This window comes from Erinaceus europaeus, chromosome 17 (assembly GCF_950295315.1).
Source record: "Erinaceus europaeus chromosome 17, mEriEur2.1, whole genome shotgun sequence".
NCBI classification, from domain to species: Eukaryota; Metazoa; Chordata; class Mammalia; order Eulipotyphla; family Erinaceidae; genus Erinaceus; species Erinaceus europaeus.
The window spans coordinates 80,176,317-80,194,745 of record NC_080178.1 but is presented as its reverse complement, the minus strand read 5'-3'; the positions used below and the strand labels follow the sequence as shown (position 1 = coordinate 80,194,745).

Here is an 18,429-nt window from a genome sequence, read left to right as displayed (position 1 = left end):
CAGAAGTCCTGGGTGGTAGCAGATGGCTGAGTGCACATGTTACCATGTACAAGGACCCGGGCTCAGGTTCCAGCTCTCCACCTGAGGGGAGCAAGCTTCACAAGCAGTGAAGCAGAGCTGTAGGTCTCTCTCTCTCTCTCTCTCTCCCTCTCTCCCTCCCTCCCTCCCTTTCAACTTCTCTTTGTCCATCAAATAAAAATAAATAAAGCTCCCATCTGCTGGGGCCCTATTTGGGGAGTCCTGAGATTCCCAAACAGACATGATGGGCCTAGACATCAAATAAATCCTTCTCTCCATTGTTACCAGTCATCTCTATCAGGAACAACAAAGCAGACCCTTTGTGGGCCCCCATGGGACCTTGCCCTCAACTTGGATCAACAATGGTAGAGAATGTTCCATCCTCTGAAGGGAGGCTGGACAACATACTCTATGCTCCACCTGAGGAAGATGGATTCCTGATAATGGGGCAGCTTGGAATGTTCCTACTCATGACCACAGAATGTGAGCTCAGATCTACAGGGATGCAGAGGTCACATAGGCGCCTAAGCTGAATATGGTCCCCAGATCACATCAAATCGATGGGGTTTACAGTCAACAAGATTTACACCCCTTTCCCATATTAGGGAGCTACTCTCTTCCCTGATCCAGCTTTCTGTCCCTTTTCTAGCCATGACATCATCTCCCCAGACAACTAGGATCCACCTGCATATCAGATTTTAGGCTCAGGGGAAAAAAAGAAAACTAGTCTAGCCACAGGCCCTTTGGAATATAACTAAAATATGCCTACTAGCTAGCTACAAAATGGAGGACCCCCCCCCCAACTCTTCATCTGCACTATTCCAGCCTTCAGGTTCATGATTGGTCAACAATTTGTTTGGCTTTGTATGTTAACTCTCTTTTCAAACTTCCCTGGACAGACGACCCCACCAATGTGTCCTGGAGCCCAGATTCCCCAGAGCCCCGCCCCACTAGGGAAAGAGAGAGGCAGGCTGGGAGTATGGATCCACCCGTCAACGCCCATGTTCATCGGGGAAGCAATTACAGAAGCCAGACCTTCCACCTTCTGCATCCCACAATGACCCTGGGTCCATACTCCCAGAGGGATAAAGAATAGGAAAGCTATCAGGGGATGGGATGAGATATGGAGCTCTGGTGGTAGGAATTGTGTGGCGTTGTACCCCTCCTATCCTATGGTTTTGTCAGTGTTTCCTTTTTATAAATAAAATAAAATTAAAACTAAGCTTTTTTAAAAAAGAAGATAGAGCAAAATGTGAAGGATGCTGTATCATGGGACTAAACCATTCATTAAAATGGCATATAATCCACATTTTGTAGTACATGTGGCTAAAAATAATTTGTCTTCCTAATTTCATTTATACAATGCAATCTCAGTGACACCCTCTAAACTACCTAGTTTTCAGAGCAGAGAGATAGCTCACCAGGTAGGGTGCCTGCACAGTCATGCACATGACGCAGGCTCTGGCCTGGCGCCACCTGAGAGGTTCCGCAGCAACAGAGAAGCTTAGGTGCTGTCGTGTCTCTTCCTCTCTCAGAGTTTCTCAGTGAAAACTGTGGCCCAGAGTGGTGACCCGCAGAGGCGCGTGGCTCCAGTCCCACCCCCACGGTAATAATGATGACACTGATGATGACGGTGACGGCAGAAATGTATCTCCAGCATGTCTGTTTTTATAGACAATCTCCCTGAAGAAAGCTTCCCCACTACGTACTATGGAGCTGTGGTCTTTTAAGGAGATTCGCCTTAAGTGACGTTCTCCTGGCACCTGCAACCCTGACATGCCAAGCTTCTCCATGCTGACTGTTCTCCACGTCCTTTTGCATTCCAGGAAGGTGCCTGCAAGGTTTACCGTGACTGAGCTCCCCCGGAAGCCTATGTCAAACAACCCTCTCAGAATATGTGGAGGTCTTGGGCAGTTCCAACAAACTTTGAGTTTTATTTTTCAGAGCGAGGATTTACATCTTCCCTGGACACCTGCTCCAGCCTGGACAGGCTGTGGGCAGGCCCTCTGGCAGACTAGGCCCTGTGACCTCCGTCCTCAGCTCATCTTGGCCAGTCTCAGCACAGGCAGGGAGGGGACACTTACTTGGCCGGCAGGGCTCTGGGCTGCCTGTGGTTCTCCAGGGGGCTCCTCCTCCTCAGGAATGTGGGGCATGGCGGCCTCCTGGCAGGGTGGCCTGTGCCCAGAACCTCCTCCGCTGCGTCAGCCCCACAGATTCTCCAAGAGGCGTGGGCTTCGCAGGCTGAGGAGATGCCAAAAGGACAAGTCAGACCCGCTGCCATCCCTGACCCAGGCTGGGTTCCACTTCCAGGAGCTCCGGTGAGAGCCCCTTGGAGCTTACATCAACACCAGAGGTCAGACTAGGGTAGGAGAAGCCATTTGAAGTTGCATTTGCTCCCACTCCCTGGTTCTGTTTATAAAGTCAGGGGTGGCCTTGGAGACTTTTGCATCTAATTTGGTCTTTACGGTAAACACAGGGATCCCAGAAGGGAGAAAAGTGCTCCAGACTCCTCACAGCATAGCTGATGGAAAACATTCCAGCACATCAGATTTGTTCCCATTTGTTGAGCACTAACTGGGTGCCAGACACTCTCCTAGAAGCATCACCATATCACTTTACTCTCACAGTGACTACCAATACAGTCAGCTTTTGTAGATGAAAGGGTGGCTTTTAAGAGTGGCAACCTCTTGGGAGTCGGGCGGTAGCACAACAGGTTAAGTGCAGGTGGTGCAAAGTGCAAGGACCAGCGTAAGGATCCCGGTTCGAGCCCCCGGCTCCCCACCTGCAGGGGAGTCGCTTCACAGGCAGTGAAGCAGGTCTGCAGGTGTCTATCTTTCTCTCCCCCTCTCTGTCTTCCCCTCCTCTCTCCATTTCTCTCTGTTCTGTCCAACAACGATGGCATCAGTAACAACAACAATAATAACTACAACCATAAAACAACAAGGGCAACAAAAGGGAATAAATAAATATTTTTTTTAAAGAGTGGCAACCTCTTGCCCAATTCATATAAAAAAAACCAAACATTTGAACCCAGCTCTTCCTGACTTTGAGACCAGGGCTCTTTCTGCTAGACCACACAGCCTGGGCTCTCACTTGTGGACAGCCTTCCTTGGGACTGCTGGCCCCGCCAATATGACCTGTCTCGAGGCTCAGCTGGGTGGACCTCATGCGACTGTGCAGTCCCACCCCAAGCAGCCTTAGCTGCTTTCCCAAGAGCCAGACCTTGAGATCCAGCTGGGACCTGCCCCCTTCGACATAATGGAGTCCTTCCTGCCCACAGTGGTGAGCTCAGGTAGGACAGCAGGTCCGGTCTAAGCCAGCAAGCCCACGGCAGTGCCCTCAAGTCAGGCTGCTTGCTCTCGGTCTGGGTAGCGGACTGTGTAGCTGTGAGACCTTCTGTAGGTGTGGCTGCCATACTTGCTCCCATGAGGAAGATCAGACTGCTGCCAACACTGATCCATGCAGAGGAAGGGGAAATAAAAAGCCCAGCAGAGAAACGAAAGCCCCACCACTTCCCACGCTCCGCAAAATTTTCCTGTGCCCCAAAGAAAGGCCTCGAGTCCACAGATGCTGCAGGGTAAGCTCAGATATAACAGATGCCCCCGCTTAAAGTGAAGACCACAGCTCCATAGTCAATAGCGGGAAAGCCTTTCAGAGAGATTGTATAGAAAAGCAGAAATGATGAGAATAAGTCAGTCAGCGAGATAAGCCAGGAGAAGGGTAAATACCAGCCGAGCTCACTTCTAGGTGGTCCTTAAGAAGTAAGGGAAGGTGGTCCAGGAGGTGGCGCAGTGGCTAAGGCACTAGACTCTCAAGCATGAGGTCTTGAGTTCAATCCTGGGCAGCACATATACCAGAGTGTTGTCTGGTTCTTTCTCTCTCTCCTCCTGTCTTTCTCATTAATAAATAAATAAAATATTTTTAAAAAGAAGAAGAAGCAAGGGAAGAAATAGGAATCACAAGGTGAAGCTTGGACTGGGCGGGGTGAAGCAGGTCTGCAGGTGTCTGTCTCTCTCTCCTCTCTGCTTTTCCCTTCCCTCTCAGTTTCTCTCTGTCCTGTCCAATAAAATGAAATGAAATGAAATGAAATGAAATGAAATGAAATGAAATGAAATGAAATGCCACAGGAGCAGAGGAGTCATAGTGCCAGCGCCAGTGGGAAACACACACACTTCTGACTGAGCTCCCAGGGCAGGAGAGGAGTTTGATTCCTCATGGGTACTTAGAAGTCACCAGGTTCAGTGATGGATGAGTAGCTGGGTGGGCTGTGATGGGGTACTTACTACTCAGCTGTCAGAAATGATGAAGGACTCTCCTTTTTCATATCTTGGAACTTGAAGGAATCAAATTAAGTGAGATAAGCCAGAAGGGAAGGATAAATGCCAGACGGCCTCACTTCTAGGTGGTCCTTAAGAAGCAAAGGAAGAGGGGTCGGGCAGTGGCGCAGTGGGTTAAGTGCATGTGGCGCAAAGCGCAAGGACCGGAGTAAGGATCCTGGTTCGAGTCCCCGGTTCCCCACCTGCAGGGGAGTCGCTTCACAGGCGGTGAAGCAGGTCTGCAGGTGTCTGTCTTTCTCTCCCCCTCTGTGTCTTCCCCTCCTCTCTCCATTTCTCTCTGTCCTATCCAACAACGAACAACATCAACAATGGCAATAATAATAACCACAACAAGGCTACAACAACAAGGGCAACAAAAAGGGGAAAAAATGGCCTCCAGGAGCGGTGGATTCATGGTGCAGGCACCGAGCCCAGCAATAACCCTGGAGGGGAAAAAAAAAAAAAAAAGAAGTAAAGGAAGGGGGCTGGGTGGCAGCGCAGCAGGTTAAACCACATGGTGCAAAGCATAAGGACGGGGACGGCATAAGGATCCTGGTTCGAGCCCCTGGCTCTCCACCTGCAGCGAGGACGCTTCATAATGTTTTACATTCAACAGTAAATACAATAGTTTGTACATGCAGAACATTCCCCAGTTTCCCATAGAACAATACAACCCCCACTAGGTCCTCTGAATCCTTCTTGGAACATTTTAGTAATGTGATGACACTAAAACTTTGATGGTGTGTGTGTGCCTGTGCGTGTGTGTTGAGGCCTAGACAAAGAAGTGTGAAGTTGTGCTCCCAAAATATTCTAGTACTTTAAACATGGTAAATCGATAACATTTGTTTTAGAATTAGATCCTAGAGAAACCCAGGGCTGGTCACTGTGACCACCATCATTACTCTCCCCATTCTCTGCCAGAGTCTCATTCCCTGATGGGACAGTCAGGGTGACCCCTGCTGGTCAGCGTGAGGAATCTCTTCTCGGGTCGACTATCCGTGAGTGAGCTGAAGCACTCACTCATCCCCAGCACCTCCCGCCTCCTCCTGTGCACTGGCCCTGTGCTGGGTGCTGGTGACAGGAAGCGCGGTGACCCTCCAGGAGCACAGAGTCTAGAGATGGGACACAGTCATGAGACAGCGGAGGCTCTGAGAGGAGTTAAGAGCGGTGGAAAGTGCACCGGATGTCTGGTGGCTTTTGTAAAGATTTCATATTTCCGGGGGCTCGGTGTTAGCACACAAGGTCTGCAGGTGTCTGTCTTTCTCTCCTAACTCCCCCTTGTCTCTCAATTTCTCTCTGTCCTATCAGATAAAAATAGAAAGAAAAATAATAATTAAAGGAAAAACGGCTGTTGGGAATGATGGATTCGTAGCGCAGGCACCGAGGGGGGAAAATCATCTTTTGTCTGAGCTTCGGCATAAACTGAAATGGTGAATGGCGTTTTTCTGAAGACACCTAGAGAGGGAGGGGAAAGCCCGACTATGGGTCCAGGGCTCGCTGTGCCTTCCTTCATCTCAGATGGCGACTGTCTGAACTAGCTGAACCTTTGGGTCTGCTCAAAGGTGAGTATTTTCTGTCATCTTTATCTGAACTTCCAAAGCGGTGAGGCCAGTGGTGCGAGTAGCAGGAGAGCATCCGCACGCCGCAGTTCTGCCAGGGAAGTCGCCCACTCATCCCACAGAAACTCTTACAGTGATGTGTGTCGGTCCAGACCAGCTCAGCTGTCGCCTGGAAGGTGACCGTCACATCCCCCTTTGTGTCTCCACCTGCGCAAAGTGTGTTGTGCTCTGCAGGCAGAGAAGGACTCAGACAAGTCAGGACGTGTTCGGGAAAGGGCAGGCAGGGCGACGAGGCGCCGTCCACGTGTTCATGGAAGTAAAGGCCTGTGCAGAAGCAGCACACCAGGCTCTTAAGCCCGAGGCCCCAGAGGCTCCCCGGTTCAATCCTCAGCATCATCATCGGCTCTCTGTGGGCCTGTCTCTTGTTAAAATAAATGAATGAATCTTTATGGAAAAGGTGAAGAAATGATCACAGACCTTTAGCCCGGAGAAGCAAGGTGCAAAGTAAAACTCGATATCTGGATGCTGCTCGTGCCATCCCTACTGTCCCAAAAGAGAGGTGCATGATGGGAGAGCAAAAGGCCAGACAGAGCAAGGTGAGCAAGCCGATCCAGCGGCTGGGAGAGCTGAAGTGACGCAGCTGCTCCACGGGTAGTGGGTCCCCTTCCCCGGGAGAGGTCCCGCGAAAGGATAAGGTCATGGGATTCCTGACACACTGACAGGCTTAATGGTCCCATCTCATCGGATTTGGAGATGAAAACTTTCTGAGATTGCATCAGAAGTAGTTCATTCGCTCATCCCCCACTTCCTTCCCTCCATCACTTGTTCCTCAAGAAAGATCATAAATCGGTCCCTGGGTCAGAAGATAGTCAAACAGAAACAGATTAAGTCAGGAGTTCTAAGAGTTGTCGGCTGCTGCGGGCTAGCAGAGCAGATGCTGGCGGAGCTCCCACGGTCGACAAGCTGGAGCCCTGAGCACCACAGAGGGAGCCCCACGGCCCCACCCACTGAGGCCATTCCCACGCTGCTCCTGTTCCCGCTCCATTATTATAAACTCGCTGCTTAAAATAGCAAGGTAGAAGCAGAGCCTCTCCCCCCGGGGTGACATCTGGGTTCCGCTGGAGTTTGTGGGCACGCGGACCTCACATCCATCACAGCAGGGTTTGGGATATAATCCCCAGGAAGTGGCGACCCAAAAAAGGAAAAAGTATTCAGTGATGCTTGGTCTCCTAGCAGCTCTGTCTTGGACCTGTTTTCAGGACCTTCCTATCAAGACCCTTGCTGCCTTTCCAGCATGGTGTCAGAGGGTCAGACGAGTCATTGCCACTCTTGGGCCCCTGCATGTGCTGCTTAAGGATGATTTGACCCATTTTACAGGAAGGACGACAGAGATACTGAGAGGGGAAACAGATTGACCGGGTCCAATTACCTTTGTGACGGGTGTGATTTATCTAAGACTTTGCTGGGATGATTCATCCATCATTCGTGTGATTCAGAAGGTCAGAAGTCCCTAGACCCTATATAAATACCTTGCCTCCCTTTGCTAATGTTCAAAAGAAAGCAAACTAACATTTCTTCTTCGTTAGTGTACTCATCAGATATTTCTAGGTTGGCTCCTGAGAACTGGACACAATGCTGGGTATATTTCAAGTGCCACCTTATGTAACCCCTGTAGATGGATTTGATTATTTCCATATTAGATATTAAGAAGCCAAAGATCAGAGGGGTTCAGTAACTTGCTTGTGATCACACACTCCATATGTGACAGGCCAAGAACTCTGGCCCAGACTAGGCCGGTCCCAAGATCCAGCTTCCTTCCCCTCTGGGGTAAAGCAGCAGAGCCCAGGCTGAGGAGCCGGCCTAATGGAGGAGGCGGAGGAGAAGCACTCCCAGTCCTCCCAGTCGGGCCACAGTAGCATCAGGTTGTCAGGAGGGGCTGTTGTGAAGGCATGTCTGTAGTTGCACGAACACCACTACGGGCTGGCGACTCTACTCATTCTCCCACCCACTCCCCCTGTCAGCCCACTGTGGATTTACCTTCTCACCTTCTGACGCTTTCACTCATACAGCGGCCCATTGGTCTATCCACCTAGCCTTTTACTTGAGGGTTCCATTCAGTAGCACAGGTTCTGCTCCCGGGATAGCTGTAGGCTACCGGAAGAGAGCAGGAGGGACAGAAAGTCACCACGCCCTCCATAACACATGGCACACCTCCAGCTTATGCACCTCATCACACACCACAGCAGTAGAGGGCAGCGCCAAGCGTGGGGACATTTTCAGGAGTGGTGCTCGAGCAAGGGCCTTCGCAGAGACTGTCCCCTTCTCAGAATCCTGTGAAGTGGGTAACATGACTGTCATGATCATTGACAGTCTGGTTAGTCCCATTTTACAGATAAGGAGACAGAGGCCCTAATGCTTGTCCAAAGTCACATTGCTACAAATGCCACTGACAGTCAACCACAGGTCTTGTCTTAACTCCCAGATCTTTACAGGTCCAAACCTGTATGCATATGGATACTCTTGACAAACAGTGACCTCTCACAATGTCCCCAAAGATGCCTCTCCCAAAGTCTTATGGCCTGCCCAGGAGAAACCAAGCCTCTCTCTCTGAAAAGTATCCTCTCATCACAGTCTGCAAGTCTGCAATATCTCTCTCTCTCTCTCTCTCTCTCTCTCTCTCCCCCGGACCTCCCATTTTATTGGACAGGACAGAGAGAAGTCAAGAGAGGAAGAGGAGACAGAGAGGGAGAGAGAGAGACGCCCACTTCACCTCCCGTGAAGCATCCCCCCTGCAGGTGAGGCAGTCTGCAATCTCAAATTCTCTCTGTTAGTCTCTGTGTGTTATGGGAAGAACCAGAGGCCCTTCTGGGTAAGAGTGGGTTAACTCGACTCCACTGGCCTTTCTGCAGTACTCCGAATTCTCAAAAGGGAGGATGTTTTGTTGTTCTTCCAGTTTTGAATTCTTGCTTTCATTTGAGCAGCACAAAGAATTTGAAAGAGATTAGGTTTCTATTAATACCACTGGTCTATCAGTGGGTGGAGAATTTGATGGCACTGATTGTTTGGGGGTGAGTGCACACACATCTCTCTCTCCCTCTGCAAGTTCAGAGGACATCAGGAAGAGCTACTGGACGTGGATCAGTCCTCCCACCTCTCCCATCCGGTGGTGGTCCAAATGGGGCAGGGGCTTGGGCGGGCCTATCTGTGCAGGATGGGAAGTTAGAGAAGGTTAAAGAGCCTCTACTCCCTGGGTTTTCTATACATACGGGTTTTCTGGTCTCATCCAGACTTGCTCTTGGTCAGAAAGAAGCTAGCATGTTGTGCAGGTGTCCATTGACCCTGCTTGTGTGGGCATCATCATTAAAGAGAAAGGATGCTGCCCCTACCCACTCCAGTCAAGTCCTGGACACATGGAAAGTCTCCTTGGGCATCTCAGATCAGCCAGAAGTGTTGAGAGGTGCCTCTATGGGATCCCTGGGCCTGCCCACAAACCAGTCCAAATTGGGGTGCGTTTGGTGATAGTCCCGTCCTGCCTTCTGACTTTGGATGCTCCGTCGGGTTTGGAGCGTGGAAGATCCTTCTGCCTCTCTCTCGCTGGCTTAGTCCCCCTTGACCTCAGACTCCTCATAAATCAGGAAAGGCATGCAAGGCGTCAGCACACAGTGAGAACTCCATGAGTTCCTTTCCCGGTCTTCAAGCAGGGGCGCTGAGCCTTCTGAGCCTCAGCATCCCCCAAGTCAACCAGGCCCAGATAGCTTGGTGGCAGAGGCCCAAGCCTGGGCTCCTCTAAACACAGGAGACACTGGGGTTCTTCTCTGTACTGGCAAACAGACAAATAAAACAAAACAAACAAACAAACAAACCCCCTAGCTGTTTGGAATGAAGCCCACCAGGGGTCATGTACACTAGATGTTGACATCTGATCAGCAAGTGCTGGGCTAGAGAGAACAGAAGTGGTCGTCCCAGGTTTGTGCTGGGGGTGGTGAAAGGCAGAAGGCAGAAGGGGAGGATGTAGGACCAAAAGCCACTGTCCCAAGGCTCCTGGCTCTCAACACAAGCCCTCTGGCCCAAGGCCTAGAGCACAGGGACCGTGGCCTCACCGTTCCAGCCAGACTGATGCTGAGCCCAACACTCCCTGGGTTCACACCTTGGCCACGGTCTCCAGTTGTGAGGGTCTCATACAGGCCCTGTCGGTTGGGTGCCTCTGCCCCCCTCCCCCATCGGGAATCCGGGAGTGATCCAGAGCCTGCTCAGACCTGTGGCCACACACGGCAGAGGAGGTGGGGTCCGTGTCCAGAGGCACGTGTAGGGCCTGGATCTGCTCAGTTCTGGGAGAAGGGGGTAGAAACAGATGGCGCATGTGAACCCTCTCCCTCCCCTCCTTGCCCTTCCCTTCAGGGGAAGGCTTGTTCTGTGCCCATTGCCTCAGGGGCCACGGGGGAAAGAAGAGGGAGGCTCTCCTGGCCTTGACACACACGTGCCCTGTGTCAGCAGCCCTTACAAAGGGCTCAGGGCACAGGGTGAAGGCTTGGGAGGTGAACATCCGATGTCAAGTCTCCTCCCATCCACGCTAGTGAGAGAGAGAGAGAGAGAGAGAGAGAGAGAGCCGCTGGGGTGAGAGAGCGAGCAGGGTTAAGTGGTGCTATGACTGGGGTGGCCCTGTGAAGGAGGCCTGTGCTGCTTTCCTGAGAGGTGGGAGAGGACCCCACAGTCTGAGAGGAGAGGCATCTCCATTCCTGGGATAGAGCCCTGAGGAGAGGACCCCAAAGGCAGAGAAGGCTGTTTGGTGTGGGCTGATGGATAAAGCCTTCAGAGACCCTCACAGGGTCTCCACAGTTCAGGGCACCAGAGCAGGGCCAGTGAGCACAATCATTTCTGTGTCCGGGAGCAGAGAGTTGCGCATCTAAAGACTGCATCCTCTGAGAAACATTCAGCGATTCCCTGCCAGCTGAGGTCTGGAAGAAACCATGGCAGACAGTTCGTCAAGTAAGAGGTGGCACGAAACTATCCTTACCCTGTCTTCTGGTTACTCAGGAAGCCCCTTGGATCTTCGCTACCACTCTAGAGAAAGTAGAAGGCTAAAGAAATCCTAAAATGCCTGAGCTATAAAGCCCGTGATGATGGAGGTCGGGCAGTAGCTCAGTGGGTTAAGCGCAAGAACCAGCATAAGGATCCTGGTTCGAGCCCCCGGCTCCCCACCTGCAGGGGAGTTGCTTCACTGGCAGTGAAGCAGGTCTGCAGGTGTCTGTCTTTCTCTCCCCCTCTCTGTCTTCCCCTCTCTCCATGTCTCTCTGTCCTATCCAACAACAATGATATCAATAACACTAATAATATCCACAACAATGACAAAACAGCAAGGGCCACAAAAGGGGAAAAAATAGCCTCCAGAATGTAACAACAAAATGGGGAAAATGGCCTCCAGGAGCAGTGGATTCATAGTGCAGGCACCGAGCCCCAACGATAACCCTGGAGGCAAAAAAAAAAAATAGCATGAAGATGGTTCAGCCAAGGTCAGAACCCCATCCACCCCACCTCGCCCACTCTGCCCCTAGCACCACAGGAAGTAAGCCAGAACAGCCCAGGTTTCCTTCCCAGCATCTTCACTCCAGCTATTATCTTTTAAAAAATAAATCCACTTGAAAAGAATTCTTTTTTCTTTTTGGAAATATGTGCAATTGCTCAAGCAGGGGCAGTTCAAAGGCACCGGGAACAGCAGAAAAGTATCTTGAGTCTCCTATTTAGCTCCCAGAAGAAATAAATATTGGCCCATTTGCTCTGTTCTGGGCCTTCTCTGAGTCACTCCTCCCAGGGTGGTGGAGTCATCATCTTGGGTCAAGGCCCACAAGGCACTCCTGGGTCTGTACAGCTGACCAGGGCACTGGTTGTCTGTCAGGAAGAGGGGCCTCTAGGTCCTGGGGGTGGCTCAGCCCCCAAGCGTGTCACCCCCAGAGTCGCTGAACCTGTCTGAGAAGGAGGCACTTTTCCAGGCCCTTCCGGCCTGGTCCCGCTCGTAACAGTTCACGAGTGCCAAATGCAAAACCCTCAAGAGCTTTGTAAGCTGGTCATTATGCACAGACGTGATTAAAAATCATGTCACATTAAAACAACAAAGGGAATAAATAGCCACTTCTAATTCTTCTGCTCCATTTTTTTCGTTAGCTGTGAGCTTGAGAGGATTTACCCCCGTTGCATAGGGGAGAGGGGACGGCTACAGAATGATGTGCTACTAAGCGGCTCTTCTCAGCTCCACCATCGGCAAGGCCCAGTCACTAGCTTGGGAAACTCATGGCGGGAGTTTTATAACAGGTGTCTGAATCCTTATGTTTCAGTAGCGTTGAGTGGTGACAGAACTGTGGAGACTTGGTCGCCTGCTAGCTTACAGCGATTCTCCCCAGATCTACCGGAGGCCCCAAGCTCAGCAAGTAGAGCCAATGGTTTCTCCTCCTGCCTCCCTCACCCTTCCCCAAGTCCACTTCTCCTGGGCCCTAATGGTTGACATTCAAACAAAGAACCCCAAGCCATCATGGCCCCTCCCAGCCATCACCCCACACACCCATGTAGGTTCTGCGTCCTGGGACTCCTAGTTCAGAAGAAACTTCCTTCATTTCCCTCCTCCCCATGGCCTCACCTCATCATGACTCTGTTAGCTGTGTCACTACTCCTTCAATGGTCTCCTGACCTTCCTCTGGCCCAGTCCAATCAAACATTCTCTCTCTCTCTCTCTCTCTCTCTCTCTCGCTCTCGCTCTCTCTTTTCCCAACCACTCTCTACAACATGCCAGATCTGTCTCTAAAACATAAATTGGACTATGCTTCCCGTTTTGTGAAGACTCACCTTCGATAAGACCAGTTCTGAGCCCAAGGTCCCAGCCCCTTTCTCTGGCCTCACCAGTTCCAGCCACAGGGCCCAGCAGCCGCCCTCCAAACACACCCTGCTTTTCCACACTCTTCCCTATGCCTGGGCTGCCTTCCCTCCCCTTTCTGTACCCGATGTGCTGTGGCTCATCCTTCAAGACCTCGTCCAGATATCTCTTCCTTCATAAGCCTACTCCTCCTCTTCACCCTGGAAAAAGTCATTTTGGGGGCTGGGGAGTAGTGCACCTTGTTGAGCGCACATGTTACAGTGTGCAAGGACCCAGGTTCAAGACACAAGTTCCCACCTGCAAGGGGAAAGCTTTGCGAGTGGTGAAGCAGGGCTGCAGGTGTCTCTCTCCTTCTCTATATCCCCTCTTTCCTCTCAATTTCTGGCTGTCTCTATCTAATAAATAAATAAAGATCATTAAAAAATAAAAAGTCAGGTGTTGGGGGTCGGGCGGTGGCGCAGTGGGTTAAGCGCACGTGGCGCAAAGCGCAGGGACCGGCGTAAGGATCCCGGTTCGAGCCCCCGGCTCCCCACCTGCAGGGGAGTCGCTTCACAGGCCGTGAAGCAGGTCTGCAGGGGTCTGTCTTTCTCTCCTCCTCTCTGTCTTCCCCTCCTCTCTCCATTTCTCTCTGTCCTATCTAACAACAAAGCAACGTCAACAATGGCAATAATGACCACAACGAGGCTGCAACAACTAGGGCAACAAAAAGAGGGAAAAATGGCCTCCAGGAGCGGTGGATTCATGGTGCAGGCACCAAGCCCAGCAATAACCCTGGAGGAGAAAAAAAAAAAAAAAAGTCAGGTGTTTCAGAGACCCCTCAAGCAAATAACTGTTGTATGCTTTACATTGGGTTGTTCTAGCTCTCCCCCTGCCAAGAAAATTGGATCAGTCCTGCTAGTTTCACGGGCCGCTTGGCCCCGCCCCAAGGAACCCCGAGAGGGTTCCAGAGTTCCAGAGTTCGAGAGTGCTTGGTGCCGCCGCGGGGGAAAAGAGGCAGCAGAGTTCTGTTTGGTGATTAGTTTGTCTTAGTTTATAAATCGTTGTTCCTAAATAAAGAAATACAGCTTCCCTGACCAGCCGTATGTCTCTGTTTGTCTCTGTTACCCGCCCGTGAAGCTAGCCCGGCCAGCTGGAGCCTCTGAATTTTAACAACAAATAACTTCAAGAGATAATTATGATTTACAAGTTTAGAATTCCACAATAGAATAAGACAATGATAATAAAGTAAAAAATAATTCTCTATTTCCTATGACTGCTATAACAAATCACCACAGTCTTAGTGGTTTTTTTTAAAATATATTTATTTATTTACTTAGGATAGAGACAGAGATAAGTTGAGATAAAAGAAGGAGGTGGGGAGGAAGAGAGAAAGACGTCTGCAGCACTGTTTCATGACTCAGGAAGTGTTCCCCCTGCAGGTGAGGATGAGGGGCTTGAACCTGGGTCCTTATGCATTGTAACAACTGCACTCAACTAGGTGTGCTACCACCCAGCCCCTCAGTCTTGGAATTTTAAAACTATGTAAACTTAACATCTTACAACTCTGAATGTCAGAAGTCCAAATCAGCCTCCGTGGGCAACTCAGTATCATCAGGGCTGTGTTTTATTGGTAAAAGCAGGATTCTTACCGCCATGTCAAACTCAATCCTGCAGAGTGCTGGTGAGTGGGATGAGCCATTATGGAGGGTGGCAGGCCAGAGTCCGGGCGCCACCTGTTCGTTATTAGTTATTATGGAGGGTGGCGGGCCAGAGTCCGGGGGGCCACCTGTTCGTTATTAGTTATTATGGAGGGTGGCGGGCCAGAGTCCAGGGGCCACCTGTTCGTTATTAGTTATTATGGAGGGTGGCGGGCCAGAGTCCGGGGGCCACCTGTTCGTTATTAGTTATTATGGGGTGGCGGGCCAGAGTCCGGGGGGCCACCTGTTCGTTATTAGTTATTATGGAGGGTGGCGGGCCAGAGTCCGGGCGCCACCTGTTAGTTATTAGTCAGCCTTTTTTTTGGGGGGGGGATTAAAAACAAAACAAAAAACCAAAAAACACCCACTTCTACACCACAAGCTGCCACCTCTGATTTAGACCTTAAGAAAATGTTCTTCTGGGCTTTTCCTGCTAACTAGTCTCATTCAAATCAAGTCTAGTAAGTAGCCTGTGTTCTAACCCCTGGGGGCTTTAGCTATGTGACTCTGCATGTAAAAAGTGGTCTTTGGGGGTAGGATTAATTATTCTTAAAGTGGGAGAGTCTCCTGAATTAGCTTCATGGGTCCAAACAATTGCCAGTCTTTACTGGTCAAATTTTCTTTTCTTTTTTCCTTTTCTTTTCTTTTCTTTTCTTTTTTTTACCAGAACACTACTCAGCTCTGGTTTATGGTGGTGTGGGAAATTCAACCTGGACTTGGGGCCTCAGACATGAGGGTATCTTTGCAGAACCATTGTGCTACCTAGGCCCAGCCATCTACCCCACCCCCACACCCACCCCCAAATTTTCAAGCAAAGTCTAAATCCTAGATGTTTAAATATAAAACCCCCAATTTATAAGTGCCAAACCCTAACTCAAAAATGTAGAGAGAAAAATCAGCATGGCCACCCACCTCTTGTTGTGTGGAGCTGCAGCCTGTGATCTTACAGTCTTGTGAGCCACAAATTTCAGAAGTGGGAGGGGGAGAAGAAAAACCAAACAAACAAAACAAACAAACTACCCCTTCTACAGCCACAAGTTGCCATCTCTATCTAGACCTTAACAAAAGACTCTTCTGGGCTTTACCTGCTAACTAATCTAGTTCAGATCAAGTCTAGTAAGTAGAGAGTGGCATTCCCTAGAAACGAATGAGTCCTCACCCCACCTTTGAGGACCTCGCTGTCCGGGTCTCGGAATTACTTCCTGAGGACATTTTCTTGGAGGGGGGGCTCATTTGCTCACGGGATCACATTCTGCTCCAAGGCAGAAGCTTCTGTCTCTCCAGCGCAGTGGCCCTGCTTCCCTCAGCCCCATCAGTCCAAATACAGGCTGAGGTTTGGCAGAAAGCATAAGCTGAGGCCCTGCGAGAGCAGCGGAGACCTGGGAGTGAGACCGACTAGGTTCCAGCCTGGCTCTGGTCCTTACAGCCCGGTGACCCTGGACAAGGCCATGAACTTCTCTGGGGCCTGGCTGTCATTTTTAAGGTGGGATTAAGATACTTCTGTCGAAGGTTCTTGCAAAATTTAACTATAATAGGACATGGAGAGCATCCCGCACACAGCAGATGCTTGAGAAGTACGCCTTGACTCACCTCTCTCTCTCTGCCTGAGACAGGGAGCACCGATAAGCGAGTCACCATGCTTCACGCCATGCACCGGAGCGTCTCACTGACAGCCTAGGTGTGCTCTTCTCCACATACTTCACAGACTCGGCCTCTGCTTTTTCAACCCACAGGAGATTCGAAGAAGCAAAACGGTTCAGCAGACCCCAAGGAAAGAAGCAGCCACACTACAGAGCAAGTGGCCTCCCCCAGGGCTCTGTTCTGGCTTCTACGCTATTTAATATTTATAAATCAATGACCTCCCAGAAACTTCTTCAAGGAAGTTCATCTACGCTGATGACATCTGCTGTGCAACTCAGGCATCCAAGTTCGACATCCTCGAGGAAACACTCACGAAAGACATGTCTCTGATATCTGATGACTGTAAAAAATGGCGACTAATCCCTAGCACTGCAAAAACGGTATCATCTGTTTTCCATCTACACCATGCCTCGGCCTCACGTGAGCTTAATGTGCAGCTTGGTGATACGAGAATCCGGCATGAAGCCCAGCCAGTCTATCTTGGCGTTACTCTCGGTCGCACTCTGTCATTTCACGAACATCTCATAAAAACTGCAGCAAAGGTGGGCACGAGGAATCACATCATTGCAAGACTGGCCAGCTCCTCATGGGGCGCGAGCGCTTCCACACTGCGATCATCCTCTCTGGCATTATGCTATTCCACTGCAGAATACTGTGCCCCAGGATGGTTCTGTAGCCCCCATGTCCACTTGGTCGATTCCAAATTATATTCCTCCATGAGGATCATTTCTGGAGCCATCCGTTCCACCCCGGTTCCATGGCTGCCAGTTCTTAGCAACATCACCCCGCCAGATATTCGTCAGGATGCGGCATCATCTAAGTTCATTTCCCACGTCTACACTCGACCAGACCTGCCAATATACGCGGATATCTTCGCCCACCCTGTCCAACGCTTGACATCTCGTCACCCAGTCTGGTCCCCTACGCCTACACTGAACTTCTCTGTTCCAGTCTCTTGGAAACAGAGTTGGCAGTCAGCTGAGGTAAAGAACAAACACCTCATCACAGATCCCTGCAAGCGTCAAGCCAGCTTTGACCTAGCACGTTATGATTGGGCCCTCCTCAATCGCTATCGAACAGGCCATGGCCGGTACGCCGCTATGCTCCATCGCTGGGGAGCCAGAGACGACCCGAACTGCCCCTGCGGCTACAGACAGACTATGACCCACATAGTCAACGACTGCCACCTCTCCAGATTCAAAGGAGGTCTCGAAACTTTACATCAGGCTCAATCTGACGCTGTTGACTGGCTACAGAAGAAGGGCAAACACTAGAAGTACAGAGCAGATGCAAGCAGTCAGCTGAGCGTGCACTCTGGAGTCGGCCAGTCCGGGTGAGTTCTTCTGAGACCTTCCTACTCCCTGAGGTCGGCCTGGTTTTACAGCCCGGCTGGGGCAACAGCGTATGTTGTGTGAAAGACTTTCATGCCCGAGGCTCCAGGGTCCCAGGTTCAAGTTCCAGCACCGCTATAAACCAGAGCTGAGTAGTGCTCTGGTCTTTCTCTCTCAGTATATTTCTCATTAAAACTAAAAAACAGGGGCCGGGTGGTGGCGTATCTGGTTGAGCGAATATGCTACAATGCGCAAGGACCCAGGTTTGAGCCCCCAGATCCCACCTGCAAGGGGGAAAGCTTCACAAGTGGTGAAGCAGTGCTGCAGGTGTCTGTCCGCACCCTCTCTATCCCTCCCTTTCCTCTCGATTTCTGACTGTCTCTATCCATAAATAAATAAAGATAATAAAAAATTAAAAAAAAAAAAAACTAAATAAATAAATAATCATGACAGGCATGAAAAAAGTAAAGCTCCAGGGCTAGCCACTTGCAAAAGAGAGGAGAACGAATTCAGACCGTGTCAATTCTCAAACATAAAAACTCAAAAAGGTTGGGGCCAGGCAGTGACTCACGTGGCTTAGCACACATGGCCCCACGGCACCGTGAGCAAGGACTCCGGCTCAAGCCCCTGGGCCTCACCTGCGAGGGGGAGGTGTCATGAGTGGTAAGACAGTGGTAAAGCAAGCCACAGGTATTTCTTTCTCTTCCTCCCTGCCCCATTTTCTCTTTGTCCTATGAAAATACATACATTAATTAACAAGATTTTTTAAAAATGCAAAAAGATTTAATTCTTAATAGTGACATAGTCATTTTTGCACAGTAGGCTTGTTGAAGAGAAAAACAGCACGATTCTTCTGTCTCTTAAAAATCCTATATAACGATTCGACTTCCGGAGGCGGAGCTACGAGCAGCAGATCGCTTTCTCTCCTCTCCTCTCCTCTCCCGGATCAGCTAGGAATACCAAAGGAGACCACCCGGACCGAAAACAAGACAGGACTAGAATGACCACAGGAACCCAGTAAATCAC

General features: G+C 50.4%; 1 protein-coding gene across 1 annotated transcript in view; it reads right to left on the bottom strand.

Annotated features, from left to right (window-relative positions):
* IRAG1 (inositol 1,4,5-triphosphate receptor associated 1) overlaps positions 1-2,299 on the bottom strand; it is a 77,773-nt gene extending 75,474 nt beyond the window's left edge. Inside the window, 2 exon segments of the mRNA XM_060175826.1 lie at positions 2,103-2,185; positions 2,188-2,299. Of these exon segments, the coding sequence (XP_060031809.1) occupies positions 2,103-2,185; positions 2,188-2,299 (195 nt within the window).
* Between the last annotated feature and the right edge of the window lie 16,130 nt (positions 2,300-18,429).